This window comes from Cololabis saira, chromosome 9 (genome assembly GCF_033807715.1).
Source record: "Cololabis saira isolate AMF1-May2022 chromosome 9, fColSai1.1, whole genome shotgun sequence".
Classification (NCBI taxonomy): Eukaryota; Metazoa; Chordata; class Actinopteri; order Beloniformes; family Belonidae; genus Cololabis; species Cololabis saira.
In genome coordinates this window covers 19901416-19921354 of record NC_084595.1, presented here as the reverse complement: position 1 = coordinate 19921354, position 19939 = coordinate 19901416, and the positions used below count along the sequence as shown (strand labels likewise).

The following is a 19939-nucleotide window of genomic DNA, read 5'->3' as shown; positions in this document are numbered from 1 at the left end:
TTTCAGGACCCTTCCAAGCAGAAATCTGCAGAAACCCGTAGTGGACCATCCCACGACGACGGTCGCCGCAGGCCGAGCGACCTCTGACCCCAGTACAGCTCCGCTAGTCCTCTTCTGAGGAGTCCTCGTTTTGGTTGTGACACCTGAGATCAGGATGTTTGGACAGATTTGTTCAGCCGCCACCCTTCAGACGACCTAAACGCCGTCAGTCTGTCGTTGGGATTTTTATTTTACTGCAGCATTAACATTTATGTTGATAGTTTAGTCGAATTACTCTTGAAGGGTTTTTTTTTTTCAACGTTTTGCACCTTGGGATCAGCTTCTTATGTCTCTGGAATGTCTTTGTGCATCGGTGGGATACGTCTGGGCACGTGTGAAGACTCTCTCGACCTAAACTTGCACTTTTTAAAATGTAATTCTTCTGAGGGAGCAGTGATGTTGGAGATAAATGTCATCATTTCCTGACAGCAACCGGTTCAGACAGGTCTGCAGTTGCGTTTGTTTTGACTCCCAGTGCTGCCAGAATGCGTTGGTGGTTTGGTGACTCTTGGTTTGGAGTCTGTTGTAAACCTCCAAACTGCAGCGATGTCTTTGGACACAGAACCTGAAGTTCTTCAGACGGGTGAGCACCCAGCAAGGGAACAGAAGCCTTAACCACTTTATAACTCTTGTTCTTTCGTTGTCATGTGACTCTTGATGATAATCTGGAGTGTTTTTTTCTGTACTTCAGCTCTGGTTGACTCTGAGGGCTCAGTTTGGAGCTGCTGGTGCGTCAGCCTACTTGCACTTGTCCTACCGTGTTCTTGAAACCTGTGGTTTTGAGTCGGTTTGTCATGTCTTCGTGCAGCACACTGCAGTGGATTTCACAGGAACCTCGCTCTGTCTGCAGTGTTCTTCTCAGGCAGCTTGTATTACTGGCATTTTCATCAGGTCCTCGTTGTAGTTTTGAGATATGGAAAGTTGGGTTAAGTGCAATGAAAACAACAATCATCATTTCAGTCGTCTTTAGTCTGATCCATCTGCAGCTGCAGACAGTTTAGAGGGATTGTTGAAGCTGGAGATCTGCAGTAGGGCTGCAACTAACGAATATTTTAATAGTCGACTAGTCAGACTATTGAAACGATTAGTCGCCTAATCGGATAATTAGTACTTAAAAAAAAAAAAAAAAAATGTAGTATGAGGTTGCTTTAATTATGTGGCAAATGATAACACAAGAAAGATGGGCACCGTTTTCTTCAACTTGCTCCCGCCCGCAACGTGTGTGTTACACTCTCGCCCGCTCCCGCAGTGTTTATATCCACTCCCGCCCACATCCACAAAACTCAGAGAATTTATGCCCGCACGGCGCACAATAATAGAGATGCATTGATTTTGTGTCTTCTTCCGTCCCGCAAGAGAAATGTCCCAGACAAATCTATCTGATTTAATGTTAACATGATCATTGTGGAGCTTGATGGATAATTGGCAGTTCATAGGCCACCTGACCGAAAGTTGGATGCAAATCCATCATTGTCATCATCGCACAAGCTTTTTCGCCTTTCGCGCACACATCAATTATGATTGAGGTTATACCAAAGAGAGTAGGCTGTGAGTGGCTCAAATAATACTAATAAATAACATGAAATAAACAAAGTTAACAAATGAAACGAATTAATTTAACAAATGAATCACTTGGCCATTACATTGCTGTGGAGGGAGAGAATGTTGCTGACCGACTGCGGTCCCAATCCCATGCGTCTCTTTTCCAAGATTAATTTAAAATACTTTTGTCAGGCATAACGTTAAAGCTCTTTTAAAGCCAAAATAGGCTTAATATTTTTACCAAGGTGAGTCCGTTTCGTTCAACACTCCGACGTGCTTTCTCTTCAAATGCTCGTGCATTACCGACGTGCTCCCGTAAGCAAGGTCGGCTTTGCAAACTTTGCAAGTAATCTTTTTATTCGCAGTATCGAGGCTAAAATGCTCCCAAACTTTTGAAGATTTGTAACGCGCAGCTGCTGTACAGGACGCCATAATTTTGTTTTATCCGCTACCGCTCGGCAGAGACTCTATAGTGCATGCGCGACTCTCGGCAGAGATTGTATTCAAGTAGATGCCTCACTCCATTGGAAAAACACGTCTGGCGACAATTGTCGGCAATGGAATTCATCGTCGACAATTTTGATTGACGATTTTTGTCGTCAACGTGGACAAATCGTTGCAGCCCTAATCTGCAGCAAAATGCTCTTCTGCAGAGAAACTTCCTGCAGCTTTTCCTTTATTTTACCTTATTTTATATTGTGTTCTGAATGATGCACAAACTCCAAGTGTCTGTAGCAGAATAATTCCCCGTTATTTCTTTCTTTTTTTTAAATAAGTAATTATTTTGAGGTCATTCTGGTGTTTTCAGGCCAAAAGTGGAGGATTGTTTGAGCAGCTTTGCCAACATTTTACCAACATTTGATGTGAAATTCAATAAAAGCTTCAATAAAGTCAGTGGAAAATCATTTTAAGAAATCCTTGACTTCAGTTGGTCGATTTGTGCTCAATCAATTCTTTTCACTGTGAATATATCAGTTAAATGTCTAGCAGCTGTTTTAGCAGCTTAATACAGCACTGAAGGACGTAGACGGCAAATAGTTTCACCAGTAGGTGAGTCAGCTTTGCAGGATGACATAAAAAAAAACAACCTAGTAAATTGCTGTTAAAGCTGTACTTTGAGCTGCCGTGTGTGGTTGTCATGGCAGCAGCTCTGTGTGTCTGTCTGTCTGTCTGTGGTATTAACTTGATGCCACAAAAGATTACGCTGGTACACTGAGCGTACCGATGAGTCAAAGATGCAGACTCGATTAGTGAAAGCTTGAGATCAAGGGAATTGTTCCCGAAAGGATGAGGTTCATTTGGAAACTTGATCCCTCTGAACACAGTAGATCCCAGAGCTGCATGATCACCATTGTCTGGTGGTGGTTTTTGTTTCCCCCCCTCCTCTTATCACTTTCACCGTTAGTCAACAAGATATTGCTTTTGATAAGCTGTCTTGTTGTCTCTCTCTTCCCGAGAAGCTGAAACATGGTCTGCAGTGTTACCAAATGTGCTGGTTGGTCGGTCGGCGGTGAAGTTTTCCGTGCGACTTTCAGAGTAGTCCTATTTTTGTTTCTTAATAGGCTCTCGCCAGCGTTGAGGATGCTCATGTCAGGGTTTTCCAGCAGCTTGACGTCTCACAGATTGGCGGCACACTGAGCTTCTTAACGCGAGGATCAGTGTGTGCGTGCGGCCTGCACACACACTTGAAGCTGTTGGGCGTATTCTGCCTTTTAGACCCGCCCACACGAACAGTGAGATCGTGGGGGGGGTGAGAGTGCAGCTGAAGTGCCTCCAGTTTCTAAAAAGTTTACATCTAATGGCGCTTTTCCACTAGGCATGGGACGATATGAAAATTTCATATCACGATATTAGTGGACAAAAATATCACGATTACGATATTATCACGATATTAGCGCGTTGCTTATAAAATTCTTAAAATGCAAGGAAAAACACTAACCGTGGATCCACTGGTTCCTTCAGAACATTTATTCTCAAATCATTCTCAACACAGTGACACTTGAGGTAGAGAACAAATAGTGTACTGTAAATGTTATGCATTACAAAGTGTAAACTATAGTACCGGTACTTATTTGAGCTTTCTTTTTTTGTAAGAAAATACTTCCCTGAGAGTCGAAAGAAATAAGTGACAAATAGAAATAATGTGACAAAGTAGAGCCAAATGCACACTGATTGTATTACTCTCTGAAACTTTAACAGTGGCTGGCTGCCTGCTACTTAGTACGACTCTCTGGAAAAATAATAAAATAAAGGCACTGCTCTGTAGTATACAAAACAAAAGCTGCATGGCCAACACAAAGATTGAGTGAAAATAAAGTGCCACAGTAGTCAAATGCACACGGATTGTACTACTCTCTGAAAAAATATTAAATAAATAATAATAATAAATAATATTAATAAAATACATGAAAAAAATAACACTGCCTTCTACCTGGCTGGTAGCCTTGTGTGACCAAAAAAAAAAAAAAATTTGGCGATAATTACAGTACCCCACGATAATGTTATCGCGGCCGTTTTTTATCGCGATATACGATAATATCGTATATCGCCCCATGCCTATTTTCCACTAGTACCTACTCAGCCCGACTCGCCTCGCCTCAAATCGGTTTGGCGCCTTTCCACCAGGGGCCGAGTAGGTAACTTTTTCTGTAACTACTCTGCTGAGGTTCTAAGCGGGCTGAGTCGGGCCGTATCTGATGTCATCACGCTACCGATTGGTCAGGTGGTTGGGAGTCAAGACGTCTGAGTCAGGATGTGACATCATTTCAAGAGCGACTCGCGTCTTCTTGTTCATTTTTGTCGAAGAACAATGGCAGCACAGAAATCTGTTCTGGGGTCAAATTCTGAGGTGGAGACCTTCTTAAACCTGGTGGCTGAGGAAAATATCCAGAGAGAGCTAGATGGGGCCACGAGGAATGAAAAAATATACCAGGAGCTTTCTCAGTCCATGTCGGCTCAAGGCTACAAACGTCACAGCAGCTTCGCACCAACCTCGCCTACTTCTGATCAGGGTATTGAAAATAAAACGAGGGCAAGTCGAGACAAGGCGAGTCAGGCTGAGTAGGTACTAGTGTAAAAGCACCATAAATAAATGGACGGCAGTTGCTCAGCAGCCATTTCTTTTCTTTTTTTATGTTTTAAACAAATAGTTTAGAAATATTTTAGCTATTTATTGTTCTTTTAGTCACTTAACAGTGGAGAAATAACTGGCGAAACACATTTTACAGTAGAGGCTGAATGAATCCCTTGTCATGTGATTTGGATGAATTTGTAGACAACTTTCATGGAGAAACATTCAAACACAGAGGGATGAAAAAGTCTAAAAAGTGTCGACTAAAGTCGATGACTAAACTAGTTGCCATTTAAATAAAAGTTAATTATGGGTTATCATGGGCTCCCGACCCACAGCATGAAGGGACGAGGGATGGAGGGAACGCGTGAAGGAATAATGGTACTCGTGTCTTTTTAACATCAGCCAACATAAGATTTTTAAAAAGTATAAAAATGCAGATATTTGTGTATGTTTCAGGGTGTTGATGAGGGGGGGGTAGAACGCCGCCGTTACCGATGCAGAGAAAGCTGTAAACGCGTGACCAGGAACTTCCTCTGTGTGTTGTTTCCCCCCCAAGATTAACAACCATATTTATCGTAAGCTGTTCTCCAGAACTCGATGTAACTTTCGCTGCTCGAGGCCGCTGGTGATCTCTGCGTACATTTACCGTCATGTCTCGTGTATCTCACGGTTCACCACCACTCACGGAGTGACTGTAGTGAGATGTTAACGTTACAAATGTGTGACATGCTGGTGAATCTTTTTTGGGTGTGCATGTGTGTGTGTCTTCAAGTTTTGTTGAGCTGGAAGCTGCAGATGTCCTGGTCCCTGTGAAACTGATACTCAAAGCCCATTGGCTCATCTGTGTTTGAGGGGCGGGTCTTAACGATAGGTCAATTGTCCCACTGATTTTAAGATGCTGGAATAAATTAGTAGGGCTACTAGCTTTTTTTAATTTTTTTGTTGCCATGCGCTATCTTTAGCTCTCACTAGCTTTGTTAATTTAATAGCTTCATATGTAAAATGTTTTCGCCAATTTTTTTCCATGCTCTTTTAGGTGTGATTGACATTATAATTGTTTGTGTTCACCGCTGACGTCCGTTCGGTACACCAGTCTGGTTGCTGAGCATTCACACAAACCCACACCAGATTTTCCGTCCATGCCCCGACTCTTTCCTCAACTCGTTTTTAGCCTTTTGCCGATGCTGCGCTTCATTCTGCCGTCTGAGCCGTCCTCTTGAAATACCACCATGGGGCCCATCTCCATGGCAACCCTTCTGCCTCTGACATCAGTACCATGGCTCCACAGCCAATGGCAGAGGGAGGGAGGGAAGAAGGGAGGGAGGACGGGAGGGAGGGGGAGAATGAGCCTTGACACTGAAATCCTGTTGTGCAATTCAGAAGGAGCTGTAATTTGGGTGCGTGTCACGATGACCACGATGGCTTGTGGTTAAACGGAGTCAAACGCTCACACACACCTCTTGCTTTGACTCTGATATCTTTATTCATCCTCCGGTTCTGACGGATGTGCGTTATTGCACCGCCATGGTTGCTAATCAGGTCATTGCATCTAAATTTTTCAGCAAGTCGTTTTTAAAAATGAGATCAAATCTTTCTGCGGTCGTGATGATTCTTGTGCTTTGTCGGGGGAAAAAACCTGAGGCAGCGGGGTTGTCAAAAGCAGAAGTGGCGTGATGGCTTTGATCATATCTCGTGGTTTCTGATCGAAGATGCTCTGAAGTCTCTCATAGTTAGCACATGTGCATTCTGGCATAAGGGTCCATCTTTTTGTCTCAAGTTTCACCGATGCAGGTACAAGACGAGATGCTAGTTCTTATAACCTTTCATAAAGAGCTGCCCTTTTCCTCCAGATTTTATGACGTAATCTGTAAGGATTAAAAATGGCATCCTTAACAGTTAAAATCATTTGTAAATAGCATCCTCTACTCCCTTTTTTATTTAAAACTGTCCATTCTGGGCAAAATATATAGAAATGAGTTCCAGCACCTTCTCTACCCCGGTGCCGTGTAAGTATTCCTCACTTAGTGAGGTTTATATTTTGTGAAATCCCCAAACTTTGTGCAGTGATGAGACAAAGTCCATATTTTCTTTTTAAAGAGGTAGCATGACACATTATCGTTATCCTTTCATCTTGATCAAAATTGTGAGAATAAATAAAAGCAGGCAGTTTTCTGGTGTTAGAAGATGATAGTTCAGCATTAATTTATATTATTTCCTCTTTTATCTTTAAACAACGGACACATTCCTCCGGAGTGAGATGTCTTTTTTATTTTTTTCTATCTCTCGAAAATAAAGAACATATGAAAGAAACTATTGACGTGAATAAAGATGAATCAATAACTGAATTGAATATCTAAAAATGCCCAACCCCAGTTCTGATATTTTTAACTTACGACCAGTCCGTGTGTGGAAACGAGGTCTGGTTTTGTCTGGAGCCCCACCCCCCCGGCCCCGACGGTTCCTGGCACTGTAATCTTTGAAAGAAAAACAAGGGTATTAAGGGGGAGAAATGAGTCTGGTGCAGAAGTCAGCTGACGTCTTTTGGGCTCAATGTTGTTGAAACGAGAACCTCCCAGCTGAAGCAGCCTCATGATGATACCGTCCCTGCATGCTTGCATGGCGTCCACCGCCATGTCCTCGAACTAGTTGCTGCACCAGGTGGGGTTGTTGTCTAACTGGAACGTATTAATAATAATCACGTTATTTTACAAATATTTACTTATGAAATCATTACAGGATTTATTTGAGGTCAAACGTGTGAATATTTTGTGAATATTTCACGTGGCTCACAAAAAGCTTTGCTGGCAAAAACCATCTGATCTTACTGGACATTATTTTCTAGTTTTACAACATTTTATACGCACAGGAATTTAAGTAGCCCCCCCTAACGTAAACACTATCATCAGGGAGGTTTATATGACTGTATAAACTCGCAGCGGCAGCATCTTTGGAAACCAGAAATATTCCCGCTTCTGCTGAACGACTTAAACGACGTACGTGCATGAAAGCGCCACAGTGCCGGCAGAGCTGGTGTTTATTGAAGGTGCGGCGGTTTGACCCTGCAAGAACACACACCGCCGGACTGATGTAGAGCTGAGCCCTGAACGGGGCAGGGACAACACGCCGGGCGGACGAGCTACGAGCTGATATCCAAGCTCGTGCATGTTGTGTGCACAGTGCAATGAGGGGAAAGTTTTTTTTGTTTTTTTTCTTTATTCCTTTATCACTTCCTCTGTTTCCTCAACGTCTGTTTTCTTGTGAGGATTAGCTGTGTGGACTGAACACTTCTGCCAGTATGAGTTTGTCATCGTCTTCTGTATTTAGTAAAGTTTTTTTTTAATACATTTTCTTAAATATGGTCTTTCTCTCGGTCATGGATTCAAAACAAAGACTGAACCCCTCGGCCATTGTGTGTCAGTTGTGGTTGTTTCTTTACCCCAGGCAGCGTTTTTATTCTGCTGGTCCACGTTGCGTTTGCTCATGTGCTGCAGGGGTCTCTTCCTGAGACATGCTGCACTCATGCTTTGACACGGTCACGGTATGCATGTTGCTGAGTCATGGAAACGCGTGTCGAGACGATACCGGAGCATCTTCATTGTTGATTCTTAACATACAACCGTCCCAGCTCGGGTGGAGAAATGCCCATGAACGTTTGTCACAGGGCCGAAATGCTCGACTGTGACTGATGAAAATAGGGACGTCTTGTTCTGAGAGGATCTGTCTAGGCTCCATCTGATACAGGGTCATTTCTATGAACAGAACCACTTCAGCTGGTGGAGCAAAGGTGGCCCCCGAGTTGTTTAGCTGAACCAGCTACCTGCTGCACTGGTATGTGTCGGCACGCTGTATCAGCTGATGGCCAACATTTATACGTGATGCATGTTAGTCGAGTGACTAGGGCTGCACGATTAATCGTTAAAAAATCACGATCTCGATTCATGCTTGAACGCAATCTCATTTCCAAATGACGACGATTTAATTTTTTTTTTTTTCTTTTTTCGATGTTTATTGTTTTTATGTTCAATGTCAGCTGTTACAAAGTTGATGCCAGTCTTTTATCAGGCACCATCATATTTTTTGTAACGTTTACCTTTTGTATCGGCAGCTTCTTAATAGCAGCAAAAGGCAATGGGGGTTCATCCCAGCCAGAGGAATAATTTGTTGCCTCAGAACTACAGGATCTGTTACAAGTCCCCTTTCTGAAAGGGTGTTCAACTCAGGGAGGAACAAATATTGTTCAAAATTGTTATTATTGTTTAAATTATTCAAAGGTTTGTGTAAAGAAGACAAGAGATGTTTATTGTTATTATATTTTTGTTCAGCTGTTGCAAAGTTAAAGTAATAAGTGCAATAAATTTTATATTGGAAAGAAATCGTGAGAGAATTGTGATCTCAATTCTAAGCAAAAAAATCGTGATTCTCATTTTGTCCAGAATCGTGCAGCCCTACGAGTGACGGTCTGAGGCGTCAAATGGCGACCGAAGACCTTCAGTGACGTCTAAACTGTGAATTAAGACCCAGCACAACATGGTGATTCCTGTGTGGATGGTTAACGTGGCTGGTTGTGCTATGAGACTGCTGGTCCGGTTCTGGCTGGGCTTTGGGGGTTTGGGGAGGCTCAGAAAAGCACCCACACCTCTGAATCGCACCACCTTGGTCTGGGACCATTTCAGGAACCGTCCAGGATGACCGACTGGACCCGCTCGCCTCGTCGGACGGTCGCCTTGGTACTAACCAGCTAATCTATAATTACATTTGTTGCAGCAATAAAAGTCGTATTAAAGCCTTCAGTGTGAGGATGAGAGGTGTTGGTGCGTAAAATGTTTTTTTCAAAAAGTAAATGCAAAAAAAGAAAACACGAGTAAATCCTCCACAAGTAAACAAAAATGTTCTCAAATGCATCTGTATGCAAATGTTTGGGTTGTTTGGGTTTACTTGTGTTTGTTTCGTGCTCCGGCACTACACACTGCTGAGGTGTTGCTGTACTGCTCTCACTTCCTGCCAGGCGGCGACTGGGCCGCGCTCAGGTCTCGCTGATACGGCGTGGCGGATGACGTGATGAGTGCGAAAGGGCCCGTCTTAAAAGGCGCTACTCACCAGCAAGCCATGTCGCCTCCTCCTACTTCCTTTTCAAAATGTACTTATCAGCTTCAGTTTACGCACGGAACTGTGATGTCATTTTCCTGCTGTATTAACTGCCATGTTCCTGGTCTGATGGATATTGTGCATCCCTAGTCGGGAGTCGCTACCGCCACCAACTTCATGTGGGCAAAGATGTCTCATGTTGCCTGGAAAATCCTTGCAAAAACTGCCAGCACTTCCAGATCTGCTGACTGGAGGTCTCGGTCTGTCAGGGCTCAAGAAAACTGAAGAGAGGGATTTGTAAATACTGGACAGAAATAACGGCGCCGTTGGAGGCTCGGTGAAGCTGGAGGCGATTTTTGTTCTGCTGGTGCAGCTGTGCACCGGTTTCAGACATCATTGTGTTTTGGGAGAGGTTCATTGTTTAAGTGGACCTTGTTTACTGTGTGCGGTTTTTGGGCTGTTTTTATTATTGTTGTCAGACATGAGCTCTGACGAGGCAGATAAACCACGGGTGACGGAGAGAACAAGGCCAGAGAAGTGACTGATGGAGAAGAAAGCCGTTGTCATCTTGCTCCAATTGTAAATACAGGTATAAAGTCTGTACCCTTGGATCATCTTACCCCCCCCTCCCCAGCCCGCTGCACAAGGGCCAGTTGTTTTGTTGCGAGCAGCCCGGCGCTCTGAGTCACTGAGCCTTTAAAGCCTTCAACGCTGCGCTTGTGCGTCTTTTTTTATGCCGGGGTTTTAATATTGGCTCTTTCTCGGTACGTGGCACACTTGAACACAATGAGCTTTCCCCCTTCTTCCTCTAACCCTACCTCTTGAGCATCGTCATGGTTACGCGCTCATTGCATAACTGGTGCTGCAAAAATAAGCCTTGTATTCTCATCTCCATAGAAACATTTTCTCTCTCACTCACAAGCACACGTATATCTTTCTTGGGTACTGAGCATGCTCAGATTATATCAGTAGTACTGAAACAAAGGAAACAGGAAAGATGTCTCAGAAGGTTCTCTTCAGAGTACATCTGCATGCGGTTTATGCAAGTACACCGCAGCATGATCATCAGACCCATCTCTAAAATAAACTGGGCACCAACTAACAAGAAAGTCTGTTTGCAAAAAGGGCTCAGCGACTGCTCATTTTCAAGCCATGACGTCCGAAGCACAACAGAATCTGAAGGAGTCCCTTCTGTCTCTGAGGTTTGAGACGCGATAGTCGGCTGCTTTGGGCAGATTCCAGCAGCAGCTTGCAGTGAACATTAATCTACACGTACGGCGCCTCCCCGGTAATACAGAGGGAGGTGTCGTACATGTAGTTAACCTCAGTTGAAGCTCTGGGTCCAAAAGTCCTTTTGAGTGCCGTCAAGACTGCTGATAACGCAGAACTAATGGAGACCTCAGTGTCCGGATACAACCGCAGCAATACCTCGTAGATCCACAACTGTGTACTTTGTACTTCCTCAGAAAGTTCCCGCTCGTATAAGGCAGGGCGACCGACAACAAACGGAGGCCTTGACTCGGTAAACGGGGTCAAAATCTCAATCTTTGCTTCAGATAAGAAAATTAAAATGTCTCCTCAATGTTTAATCTTCTTGTCATAAATTCTGGAGATGTTCTGAATTACACAGGAAAAAAAAACATGCCGGTTTTGTTTATTAAAGCAGCACAAAGTATTCAAACATTTGTTTTAAGGAATATCTGATTACTATTAGGAAGCACCATCCAGCCCTTGTGGTCCTCCATCAAATACCACCTGAAATAACTTTGGACTCCCGTCCCTGCCGTCTGTTCTTAAAAATATAAATCATCGCTTTATACAACTTTATGTGAGAGACACGCACTCACACTCTCTTACAAGAACTGGACAAACTGTCTTCAAAAGTACTTTGTACTGCACAAAACCACGCACAGTTAGCCATTTTAGCTTATCTGGCTTAGTTTAAGTTGCTTATTAATGCTATGAAACTTTCATTCTGATCAAATCTATCCCGACTTCCTGATTTTCGAGTGTCTGTACTGAAACAACACCTGAAAGGAGCGCTGCCAGAGCTGAAACGAGGACGAGCAGACCTCCAGAGGGGCCTGCACTCGCTTGGCTGACCAGCGTCGCAGACTGATTATCCTGCAGGTCCCGGCAGGCTGCTGCGTGGAAACGATCCTGAAATGTTGCTGACTGCTCCCTCGGCTGATCCAATACCACCCGCAGGAGATGTGGAGCGAGCAGTGAACTTTAGCAACACGATCTCCTCATTTCTGATGTTGTTTCGGTGACATTTACTGTAGTCGACCCACGGATAAAACGAGCTGCCTGTTCTGAGCTAAATTTCGTCCCAAGACTCTTCGAGATCAACCCACAGCCACTCACAGTGGTCTGTCGGTAGAATGAACAGAACAAAAAAACAATTTCAATTATAACTAGTGTTTATTTATATGATTTAACCTGATGTGATACAGAAAAGTTCACCTCCCCCTTGGTTGGTTTTTGCACCAGCCCCCTAGTGGTCAGTCTGGGAACTTTACCCCCGGACCACTATGGAAACTCACCTACGATGGACGTCTAATACAAACATTAGAGTAAAAACAATTGATGGTCCTGCATTTATTATCAGGCTGGTCTCTCAGTTGTGCATTGAGATCATTTTATACTTAATTTCTTTTTAATTGGCCTGAAATCACTTAGAAATGGTTTGTTGTATTAAAAGTCCTCATTAATCATCATTTAGAAGCTTTTATTTGTCAAAATTGGTCCAATCAGCAGCACAGTCTGTTCTTCAGACCGTCGGAGGATGCATTACGCCTGCGCTCGCCTGGCTCTGGCCCAAACAGGTTCTGGAGACGACGACTACGTCTTGTATCCTCCTGCTGCCTCAACACCAGAGTATCTACTAGAGTAGAGCCGTTGGAGCGAACACTATTTACTCCCACGCACACACACATTCCTGCCGCACAACTATAAAGGAAGGTCACTCATATTTCCCTCGCAGAAGGCTGCCACACTCGTGTTTACATATCTGTCCTTACACCCCCGTCACTATAGCAACTCCTTTCTTATTCTGTCCTCCTGTGTGGGTGCTCTTCCCAGACATTTGTGTTTGTAAAGTGCAGAAATAACAGCACGCTTGCCTGGATGTAAATGAAGCTCTGGGATTTGAGGAAATCATCAATATTGCGAGTTTTCTCAGTTTGTCCCTCCAGAGAACGGCGGCGTTGTGCAATTGGGGGGTTTGCGATGGCACCGGTTTGCAGGAAGTTGCAACAGTTTTGGATCAGATGTGGTGGCAGCAGCACTTTGCATGTCTTCACACTTCTAATGGGCCGGTTGGACTCTGTGTCGGAGGCATTGCAGTGAAAATGTCTGGAGTGGGTTTGGTGGGTTTTTTCTACCCAAGGGTTTTTTTATTCTGGTTTATTAGCAAACGCAGGAAGGATTATTAGTATTTTTGAAGCTTAAAAGTCACTTATCAAGGGCCCAGTAATTTTAAAGTTAGGTAAAAAATCAGTGTAAGTTTATTTTAATTTTAGTTGAGCTAAAACATGTAATGAGATGTGTTTAGGGTCCCTTCAGCTTGATTTAAGGGGATTGAAAAGCTCTTAGTCTAAGAAGCAGCTATAAGACTGGTGGAAAAACATGCAACAGTGGGCATGTCTGTACCTGGACAGGTGGAGAGGAGGGGTGTCTTAAGTTGGGAATGAAGCAGAACAATCGTTCTAATCTTAAAACAGAAAACAATTTTTTTTAAAGTGTTTTCTTTGTTATTGTTGTGATTCATTTACCTAACTAAACAGTTTAGTCCACATTTAAGTTTTTTTTTCATCTCTCGTGTAGATTTGTTTGGGTTTTTCAGCCTAACGATGCATCCTTCACATTGATTCCAGATCTCCTTGGACTTCATCTTGTCAAACAGCTCCCAAATACTAACTGAATGCTTTTATCTGTTTTATTCATCTAGCAGTAACGAGGGAATGGGTCAATTATACCAATTTTTAGCCCCTGAAAATGGAGATGCTTCATTTAAAAAAGGCTGATTCTGCCCCTTTTATTTTCCTTTTTAAAAACTCTCTAAATTAAAGCTCAAACTCGATATTAAAAATAGTCGCCTTTAACAACTTTAACTGTCAATTATTGTCGGCAAAAAGAGTGAGGCATCCTCCTCCTTCCTATCTCTGCTGAGAGTTGAATATGTCATTAAGTTTTAATACGTTGTGTATGAATTTCCAGTGCCCCCTTTGTGCATATTCTCTCTCTGTTGGGGGATGAAATACATGTGTTCGTAGCTGGGGAAGCATCCTTGGATGAAGGTTCAGCATCTCCTAGAGATGAAATACAAGAACCAGAAAGGAGCTTTAGTATCAGAACTATCTTTATTCTTTCTCTTTGCCCCAGACTCTAACCGATGGCTTTGTTTTCTTCCCCTGCTGCAGCTCTGCATATGATCGGGACAACAAGATACGCGTGGCCATCAAAAAGATCAGCCCGTTCGAGCACCAGACCTACTGCCAACGCACCCTGAGAGAGATCAAGATCCTCCTGCGCTTCAAGCATGAGAACATCATTGGAATCAACGACATCATCCGCGCGCCGAGCCTCGACCAGATGAAGGACGTGTATCCTAACCGGCTCTAACTGGTACCTCGTGAAGCGTTTCATGAGGCTGCAAGTGTTTAAAGCGCTTCATCTGGGGCCTGATGGCGAGCATGGCGTTTTTCTAGTAGTGGGAATGTTCTAATGCTCATCGGTTGCATCAGTGCTTAAATCAACATCTGAAATAATTCCAAATCTCACACGACAAAGTTGGAAACAAGGAAGGTTGGCATGTTGCAGTATTTGGTGCAACGCGCCACCTCCACCTTCTATGGTGGAGAGAGATGTTAAACTGCCTGTTTTCATTCATATGTCATTTTAGTTCGGAAGGTTTTGTCTTTTTTTAATCATCAATTATTGTTTGGTTATCAGCTGCACCTTGTTATCTCGTTTAGGGTTAATGCTTTTACATATTTTCTTTGTGTAACTCATTGACCTTGTTAATGTTACACTAAATATATATTATATCTTGATTAGGGCAGAAAGAAGTTTGCGTATACATTTTCATTTTAAAGAGACATGAAACCCAGTCTCCATATATTTTTGTTTTCGCAGCTTCACAAATGTTCCATCTGACAAAGAAATGGCGTCTCATTACGGGTATTTATTGGTATTTGATCATATAATGGAAACCATCACTGTATACTCAAAGTGAGTGATCGTTACTGTATCCTGACATTAGTAAATACAGTCAAGAGTCTGAGGGGAAGTTGGAAGGACTGGGTGTGGCCGAGGCCTGTAGCGACTTGGTTTATGGTTTTGGTCCAAAACAAACATTCATTCAGACTAAAAGCCTTCGATGAAAGAAAGTAGTGTTTGAGTTGGCAAGGCGTTTTATCTCAGACACTCGGGGGGGTTTGGGGGGGGCGTTCCAGCAGAGCCGAACGTGGTTTCAGGACCCGTGACACCCGGGAGACGCTAAGATTCAACCGAATTCAGAAGTTCCCCAAAAACACTTACCGTAGCTGGTCACCCTGTTTTTGTTGGTTTTACCTGTTGTGGCACTAAAAGGTTCATGCTCCGTGATGATTTGATTAAATGCACCGCCACCATGAAGGGAAAAGGTCTTTAACCTGGAGCGCTGCAGATATATCGTCCAGGACCTCATGGAGACGGACCTCTACAAGCTTCTGAAGACTCAGCACCTGAGCAACGACCACATCTGCTACTTCCTCTACCAGATCCTACGAGGACTCAAGTACATCCATTCTGCCAACGTCCTACACCGCGACCTGAAACCCTCCAACCTTCTGCTCAACACCACCTGTGATCTCAAGGTAGCCCCCCGCATCCCCTCCGACTGGAGCTGGCAGGACAACCTTAGGTCTAGGGCTGGGCGATATATCGAGTATAGCCGATGTATCTCGGCTTCTACTCTGTGCGATGTACAAAATGACTCTATCGTGCATATTCGAATATACATTTTCACGCATTTTGCTTTTAGCCGCGGGCGTTAAATTACAGGCTTTTCTCACTCTCTCGTCTCGTCTCTCCTTCTCTGAGACATAAAACAAGCGCACCCTGTTACACATGTCAGTCACGTGGTGTCGTGTGTGCATTATCATTGGCCCCCGACCAGCTGCAGGTGTCGGCGCTGCTGTCCGGGACCGCCGGTCACTTCCACCCCGCTTTAACTTTACTTTAACTTTAACTTTCCCAAACTCGGCCTGTTTGCGCCGTGAGCTCATCTGCGCGGTTGCTACGCGCGGCGGACTCTTTTCAAAGCTAACCGGCTTAGTAAAGACGGGAGGGGATGTTTTCTCCTCGCATGACGCGAACGGCTCTGTGGAGAGCTGAGGAGCCGCTTAGCGCTACACGCGCAGCCGAGCCTTTAGGCTGATTTATGGTCCCGCGTTACACCAACGCAGAGCATACAGCGTAGTGCACATCGACGCGTACTCTACGCCGTAGGTTCTGCGTCGATTTAACGCGGAACCATAATTCAGACTTTTCTCTTCCAGAACTGAGAAACATCACCTAGTATTGCTTAAATGTGGCCACATGAAATCAATCACTATCATTGAAACAAAGTCAAACAACACTATATGACGTCATATTTCTAACAATAAGTGAAAGTGATGCAAAGTAAAGGAGGAGAGGATGAAACATTGCAGTCCCTGCACCTACAATTTAATATAAAGGTACTCTGTAGGGGCCCCTGCTGCTCAGAGCAGCTCATCCTGGTAAAACCAGGACCAGAACAGGTTCTTAGCAGATGATCTTCAGACGGGAGTCAGAGAGAAGCAACGTGCACTTTCTATTTTGAAATTACACTTTTTATGTTTGTGCCACTCACTGCTTAGTAACTGTTTAATAAATACAGTTTTGGTAAATGTGACTTATTCCCCGTTTTTGCATGAAAGTTTAAAATGAGCATATATTAATGCAGTATGAACAAGAATGTTTTAATGTAGACATATAGAATTATCATACTGGTGTGATTTTATGCATCAAAGTGTTAATTCAAGGCTAAGGCAAAATATCGAGATATATATCGTGTATCGTGACATAGCCTAAAAATATCGAGATATTAATAAAAGGCCATATCGCCCAGCCCTACTTAGGTCTATTATTAGATGGTCAAGAGGGGAGGCTTTGGCTGGCGTTCAGAACAATGTGACTCTCTTAAATCTGGTTAGAGGCTTAAAATAGCACATTTATGATGATGCGGCTGCGTTGCCGCCCGTCTCATTAGTTCCACACACTCGCACCCAAACCTGCTTAAATCATGTTGTTTTGGTTTCTTTTTTTTTTATCTTTTTTTTATTGAATTTTTGGCACAACAAACATTAACAGTAGAAATGTACATATGATTTATAATGCCTAGAAAAAAAGAGCAAAAAAAAAAACCACACATAACAAAAAAAGCTGTTTTGGTTTCTAACAGAAGGTTGCACTCCTCCCCATCTGATGATAGACGTAAGGTTGATTTAACCCCAGATAGAACCTTTAAGGTCTCTATTCTGTTATTTTGATCTTATCCTACCAACAGTATATCCTACAGCTGTGTACTTTTAAACCTGTAAAAACAAAAAACAGCCCAAAAAATGCCTTGGTTTTCTTCTTGTCGTCGTCGCTCTGCAGATCTGCGACTTTGGCCTGGCTCGTGTAGCGGACCCCGACCACGACCACACTGGTTTCCTTACAGAGTACGTGGCCACGCGTTGGTACCGAGCTCCAGAGATCATGCTCAACTCCAAGGTGAGTTTTTACCTGCCCGTCTGCAGCGACTCGGTGGTCTTTCACTACCTTCTTCCTCTTTTTCTGACCCTCCGATTATGCCGAGGAGCTGTGTAGCAGCCCTGGGAACCGAAGAAGAGAAGTTTCAAACGGGTGCAATCAGATTTATTTGCCGCTCTTCCAGCACCGTGAAACTTAAAGTATGATACAAATAAGACAACATGCATATTATACGAGATGCATCAAAAATGCTCAAAAAAGAATGAACAATATGCCCACGTAAATGCAATGGGCTTCAATAAAGAAAATATTTACATTAAATTTGTAAGTTGCTAGTCTGTATTAATCAATTCAAACACAAAAACATTGTAAATATTACAATAACACTTTACATTGCAATAACAACTGAATAACTGAAATGTCACTGAATTTCATACCTCGCTCCACTTTCCAAGGGTGCAAACTAGCAATCCATTTAGCAGTCCGTTGCAGGTAACAGTTCACGACGGACTGAACACAAACATATAGATATAAGTTTTAAAAAATGTAATTTAAAACAAATATATACACATAAAATGTAAGTAAAACAGTGACAAAGTATTTGGTTTACTTACTGTATAATATACTGAACAGTTTATAAATAAGAGACCAAGTGTTGTTCATGTCAACAACACAACAAAGTTACGTTACGCTGAAATCTGTTTTTTATTTCTGTTATTTTTTTTTTTTAGCGGTTACGTTGGCTGTACGATTTCAAAAAGAGTCATGAATTATGCGGTCATTTACAAGCTGTATTACTCAGATGAATTTCAACCAGGCATGTTTACAGAGGGAGAGGGTTTTTATGGCTCGTAGAGCTGTTAACTTTTAGTTCTGCACGAATTAGATTTGAAGGTTTTCCTCTCGTGATGGCCAGAGGCGTAGTTGACGTCCCAAACCAGACACCGTCCCTCCTGACCTCATCAGTTCCTCTGAGTTTGGGTCAGATTGGACAAATGGTGCATGTGAAGGGACAGTTTTACATTCAGGACACGAAACGGGCGTCGTCTTCACCCAGACTCCTCAGACGAAGCTGAAGTGCAGCCGTCTGCCAGGGCCGTCTTAAAACTGGGAGGATGTCACTCGTGGGTTTGGTCAAATAAAATATTTAGGTTCAGAGTCTGCATGTATGAATCATCCAACAATTAAAAAATAATAATAATTTATGGCAACACTTATCAGCTTTGCACCATTGTGGCTCATAGATGCTCAGCTGCTCCTCGTACAAGCACACCGGCGCACAGTTTAACTCTCGCCGTCCAATCAGAACTAAGCACCTCAGAAGAACATCAGAAAGTGAGTTTTTCCAGATTTTTAGGACAAGTAGTAGATTTCTAATCTAATTTTAGCACGGCAGCTCCTTCGTCTGAACTTTCACACCCACACTTCCTCCTCCTGAGATGGATCATTTGCTGTCCAGCTGCCGCTTGTTGCCTCGCAGCTTCACAAATCTTTGTAGTTTCATGCCGCCTGCCGAAGGAGAGCGCATTTGTAACCTAATTTTTTTTTTTAGTCTTTTAGTTGTGTCATCTGTTCTTTATAGTTTAGTAAAGTGTTAAGACACCACCGGGGAGAGGTGGGGGGAGGTGCGTGCTGGGGTCTGCTAAATGCTGCTTTCAGCAGTTTTACCACCACAGTGCGCTGGCCCTTCTTTCACAAGGCGCCATAAGACCCAGCGGGTTTCTGTCCAGTTTAACCCTTTATGACCTACCATAGAACAAGTCCGCCTAAGCATATTTTTACATTTCTGCTATACTGCCATTTTAGTATTTTTATTTGCTATGCATCAAAACAACCCATATAAGCCAATCTTTAATAATCTGGATGTTACAAGTTCATGCTAACTAAATAAATTGCTAAAAAGTGCAAATAACTACTTTGGTGGATCCATAATATGTGTGTGTGTGGGCTAGTATAGTGAGAGTGTAGTATGGTGTGTGGGTTGTCGCTGAGTAATCTTTCGTGAAAATCTCTGATAAAAGCACGAACCAGAGCGCAAATTCAAACCAACTAGTTTCCCGGGGGAATGACGTCACCTCCCTTTTCACTGGATAAAATCCAACCTGATGACACGCTGACAACGTGATGATGTACGTGTCAACGTATGTCAACGTAGAACGAGCTGTGAACACGTACCGGATCTATAAATAACCCGCAATGTTTTTTCCCCCCAAACGATTTAATGGAATAAAACTCTGGGACACTAAATGCAGGGTATGTAAGTGAAACTCTACCTGTTTAACATGCAAAAAGAATTATTGCTCTGTTTTATCTGGTTGTAATTGTACATACATTTTGAAAATCGCTCCAGCCGGTCTTAAAGGGTTAAACCCGAAGTTTGGTTGTTGCGGTGCAGGAAGTGTTGAGTGTGTAGTAACAGAGTTGTTTACCTAACTT

General features: G+C 43.1%; 1 protein-coding gene across 1 annotated transcript in view; it reads left to right on the top strand.

Annotated features, from left to right (window-relative positions):
* Positions 1 to 19939, top strand: part of mapk1 (mitogen-activated protein kinase 1) — a 33739-nt gene that overhangs the window by 6714 nt on the left and 7086 nt on the right. The window contains exons 2-4 of the mRNA XM_061730703.1: positions 14164 to 14346; positions 15411 to 15600; positions 17408 to 17524. Of these exons, the coding sequence (XP_061586687.1) occupies positions 14164 to 14346; positions 15411 to 15600; positions 17408 to 17524 (490 nt within the window). The remainder of the gene's footprint in view (positions 1 to 14163; positions 14347 to 15410; positions 15601 to 17407; positions 17525 to 19939) is intronic.